Here is a 5,005-nt window from a genome sequence, read left to right on the forward strand (position 1 = left end):
TATTCTCATTATACTATTTATTTAGCTAGTATCAACGTGGTTGAATATAGAGAACTACATTTAGAGCATAACAAAAAAAATATCACAATTACTCCAACATTTTTAGCAGAGTATGGTTATTTAGGTCAACTTTATATTGAAAATAGTAATCATTTAGATTCATTTTCCTCAAAATTAAAAGAAGTTATAAGTTTTTATATCCCTATCTGGAAGAGCGTAAAATTAGTTTTCATCTGCATACCCCTAGAGTGGTTTAAGGATAGTATTTACCCAGCCATAGCACAGCATAATATTATTATTTCTCATAATGAACTGTTCTGCAGAATCTGTAAAGACGAAGATCTCTACCAAGTAAGACATTCAAAAATACAGAGAAGCAATAATAGCTGGGCAACAATTGTTCAATGATGATCGTCTAAACCTCCTTCACCAATCCAACTTTATCAAGATTTATTTAGAGACTACATCCAAGAGACTATATGAGACATATGAATTCAGGATAAGCACAACAGGAGCAAAAGTTTTTTTATTAAATCTGTAACCAAATAGCAGAACAAATTGAAGCAGAAGAAAACGACAACTCATACTGGAATAACTTAGGAGAAGAAGAGCTACACAATATCAATAACATGTTGGAAGCATAAACTCCATGTGAAGCTAGAAGTATCATCATCTCACGTGAAGAAATCATCTTAGCAAAAAGATGCAACATCAGTCCAAAGCAAGAAAATCAAACTTCTTGGTTCCATAAGGCTAGCAAGAAGCAAAGACTCTAGGCAATTTAAAAATAAATAAGGGCATTATTGTCCAAACATTAAAAGTTTGGGTCTCTTTATAAATATTTCTCTCATTTTTGGTTTAATTATAAGTTCCCCTAAATCTAAATCTAAATACTCCCAAACTTATATATATATATATATACACATATATTCCTGTGTTTTTTTAAGGAAACTTTTAGGCCCTGTTCGATACCGTTTTAAGGGGTTGTTTTCATTTTCAGAGAATAAAAATGAGGCAAAAACACGTTTGGTGGCCCAAAAATAGAAAACATTGAGAATGTTTTCATAAAATGAAAACAAGTTCATGTGTACTTGTAGAAAACAGAAAAAGTTGTTTTCATAAAAATAACTTACATATTATTATTTCAAATTGCACTACTAATTTTTGTTTTCTGAAGATGTTTTCTAATTTATCTACTAGATGCATTTTTATTTTCTAAAAATGCAAATTCATTTTCTTATTTTCATTATCTGAAAATATTATAAGAAAATTTTCTCTGAAAACGTTATTTATGTACTCCAAGTATGATATACGTAAACATGCCCTAAAATCCTCCCTTTTTAAGTGGCGCACAAGTTGAAGCAGTATTGCTAAAAAATTAGCCTACAGCCCGTAAGGCGCATATTACAAAAAGAAGAAAAGAGAAGGGGACTTGGAGCGAAAGTTCTTTCGGAGAGCAGAGAGTAGCGCGAGCTTGCTATGCAATGGGCTCTCCTTCCACCGCCACTCTTGTCCTTCTCTTCACTTTCTGTCTCTCTCTTTCAACCCTCTCACTTGCCACGGACGACGGCGCTATCAAAGGTATCTGTCGTCCTCCTTTTCTTTCCCTCTGTATTCGGTTTTCTTAGTGTAGATGGTTGGTCGCTTGATTGGTTTCTGAGAAAATACAGGAAAATCAGTGACTTTTTTATGTGGGTTTGTTCTTTTAATGTCTTTCCATTTAAGAAAGTGAAAGCTTCTACTTGACTTGTTCTGCATATGTTTGGTATAGTTTGCAGCTTGTTCATTTGCTATGGAAATGATTAGTGCCACTACGACGTTTTTCTTTCTATCTTTGTTTTTCATGGTAACCAGAGGGAGAGTTAGGTTACTGTTATGCTGCTTTGGTTTTCTCTATTGCGTGAGTGAAGTGTCAAATTGTTGGCTGATTTAGGGTTTCAAACATGTCGATTTTGGCCTAAAAATAGAGTGGTACTTATTGTTTAGCACTATTTCGTTCTAGATTTGGTCTTTTAACATAAATATTGTACCGTACCACTCAAGTTTCGATTAGTGTCAGATCAATAACATACACTAATCTGTGCACTTTATTTAGCTATGATTTTGAATTTGAATTTTTTGTACCTATACAGTGTGTTTAATATATTTTTATGGATATTAAACTTTGAAGATTTTGATTGATGCCTTTGTGTCTTTTCTCTTTTATACTTTCCCGTGTTTGTTTCTATATTTCAAAATAACTTTCAGCAATTTTAAATCACAGGTGTTGATCTTGAAAACCCAGTACTAGATGTCAGCCCAGCACCGCTTTCTACTCCTGGTTCTAAAGATGTTTTATTGTGTGAACGAGTACGAGTTTCTGGTATATCCAGGCTAAGACTTGGGAGTTATGCAAGTTCACTTCGAATTACTTTGTCTCCATCTCTTGGAATCCCAGAGAAATTGTATAGCAAAATTGAGGTTTGCTTTCACAGGTGAGAAAAATGTCACGTCTTTTTACTGTTAAGCGCATGCTTGCTTAACCCTCCCTTCTCCTGTTGCTGTCACTTACTCATTTTCTCTAGCATATATTTATATTTACACACACACACACACACACACAAATACAACTTATTTTTCTTTTTTCTGTGGATTGCTTTGTCTGACTCATTAGTTTGTTTGCAGGAATAATTCTCTTGTACTATGTCAGTGTGAAAAGGATAATTGGAAAAATCTTCAGAAAGAGTTATGGAGCACTGTTATGTCCCCTTATGATGAAAAATATATTGATGTCAGGTTCAATGATGAAATACCTGGTTCGGTCACCATTACTGTTGAAGAAGGTCTGCCAAAAGTAAAATAATTTATAGCTGACTACAATTTCTTATGCTACAATTTGCAAGCTTTGATAATTATTTCAATTTTGTCTTTGCAGATTCTCAGAAATGGCGCCTTGTGTGCCTAGCACTGGGATTCTTTTTACTATTGCTGGCACCAATTATCAGCAGTTGGGTTCCTTTTTATTATAGCAGTTCAATGGCTATAGGAGTTTTTCTGGTCATTATAATCCTTCTTTTCCAGGTACTTATTTGTGTTTCCCAGATGTATATCTGTGCCCAATTGAATGATTTTTTTTTTTCTTTTCTTTCTTTCAATTCTTCATTTAATTTATGTTTGGCTTTGACTTTTTCTTTTACTGCGTGAGAAGCATATGGATGGAAACACAAACCTGGAGTCTCTGACCATATCCAGTATATAAAAAATACTGCTCAAGTAAATAATTAAAGGGCGCATCTGTCCAATGCTTTTATGATTATAATCTCCAGTGTGCACTCTGCTTAACTTATAAACTTGGAGATTGTGGCTACAGTTTTTTTATTTATCCCAAAACTGAATTTAATATTTTTTAGGCAAAAGTTTATTTTTGGTCCCTATAGGTTGCTGGCTTTACCACTTTGGTCCTTCTTGTTTCAATTTTGTCAATTTTATCCTTATAGTTTCCATTTGGAGCAATTTAAGGACACATTTCAATTTTTTGTCAAATTACTCCAAATTACGTTAAGCTTTGACCATGTGAAGGGCACGTGGATGGGCATTTTAGTTCACTTGAGCCATCTAGTGGTGAAATACAAGCGAGAGCTCTTCCCATTCACTTTAAGTGCGATTTTGGGATTTAGGGTGTCGAAAAAAAATTTGCATCTCTGTATTAAAATTTTGGTGAATTGGGAGGAATTTGACTCGAGTGGACCAAAATACCCCTTTATGAGGGGCACGTGGTCAAAACTTAACGGAGTTGGGAGGAATTTAGACAAAACTTGAAATGTGTTCTTGAATTGCTTTGAATTGAAAACTACAAGGATAAAATTGAAAAAATTGAAAACTACATGGATAAATTGAAAAAATTGAAACTACGGGGACTAAAGTGGTAAAAGCGGCAAACTACAGGGACAAAGATGACTTTTTGCCTATTTCTTAGATACCTTATTTTCTATGCACTTTGCTCAAGTAAATACTTGAAAGGGGACATGTGTGCATTTCACTTTGCTCAACCTCTGCCCTTAAGTTATGGTTTCCTCTTAAACTAGGTCTGCAGCAGAAAATCAAGAGTAGTTTTTTTTTTTGGCTTTCTGTTACACGTGTATCTGTTAGTGCATGCAATAATGAATTTGTAGGAATTAGGTGATGTTTTTGGCTTTCATCTGCAGTTTTTAGCCTGCAAATTTGTAGGCGATGTTTTTCATAACCCTTTTTCTTTAATCTTTTAGGGAATGAAGTTGTTGCCAACTGGAAGAAAAAATGTCTTCTATCTTACTATCTATGGATCACTGGTAAGGCTTGATATCTCGAATCTTCACTTGCTTCAGAGTAACTCATTAACTTCGTATAATATATAGTGCAAGTAAATCTCAGAATTTATATGCCTTTCACAGCTTGGAGCAGGATCTTTTCTTTTTCATCAATTTTCTATGCTGGTAAATTCAATTCTTCTAAATTTTGGGCTAAGTGAAGAGATGCACAACCCGGTAAGTATTTGTTCCCTTAATCTTATCCTAATTGTATTGAACCGTTTATATTTTGGATGCTTGTGATTCCAATTCTAATATTAGGTATATTATCCATATTTTCAAAGTGTCATGAAAATATGGACCAGCGGATTTTTTTTGCATTATTGGGATAAATTCTGATGAGCATGACAATATATCTGCAGTTTGGCATTATATTAAGAGATATCAAGGAAACAGTCTTTTGTGCCTTTTTCATACATTCATACTCTCTCTCTCTCTCTCTCTCTCTCTCTCTCTCTCTCTCTCTCTCTCTCTCTCTCTCTCTCACACACACACACACACACACACACACACACACACCCACTCACTCACCCATCTCACACACACACACGCCTCTTTAAGTGAACACTGAAACCTTTGATTATTGATAAAACGAAAAAACGCCACCTTGTAACCCTTAATTATGAAGGCTCTCCATGTGGACTCTTTTGCTTAAATTACTCGCGTAACATCACATGCTG

The 5,005-nt window shown here is 34.5% G+C and overlaps 1 protein-coding gene across 1 annotated transcript in view; it reads left to right on the plus strand.

Annotated features, from left to right (window-relative positions):
- The window catches only part of LOC18770847, a 7,516-nt gene continuing 3,869 nt past the window's right edge, over positions 1,359–5,005 (plus strand). Inside the window, exons 1-6 of the mRNA XM_007203755.2 lie at positions 1,359–1,581; positions 2,264–2,474; positions 2,665–2,822; positions 2,915–3,060; positions 4,245–4,307; positions 4,410–4,502. Of these exons, the coding sequence (XP_007203817.2) occupies positions 1,485–1,581; positions 2,264–2,474; positions 2,665–2,822; positions 2,915–3,060; positions 4,245–4,307; positions 4,410–4,502 (768 nt within the window). The 5' untranslated portion in view covers positions 1,359–1,484. The remainder of the gene's footprint in view (positions 1,582–2,263; positions 2,475–2,664; positions 2,823–2,914; positions 3,061–4,244; positions 4,308–4,409; positions 4,503–5,005) is intronic.

This window comes from Prunus persica, chromosome G7 (assembly GCF_000346465.2).
Source record: "Prunus persica cultivar Lovell chromosome G7, Prunus_persica_NCBIv2, whole genome shotgun sequence".
NCBI lineage: Eukaryota > Viridiplantae > Streptophyta > Magnoliopsida > Rosales > Rosaceae > Prunus > Prunus persica.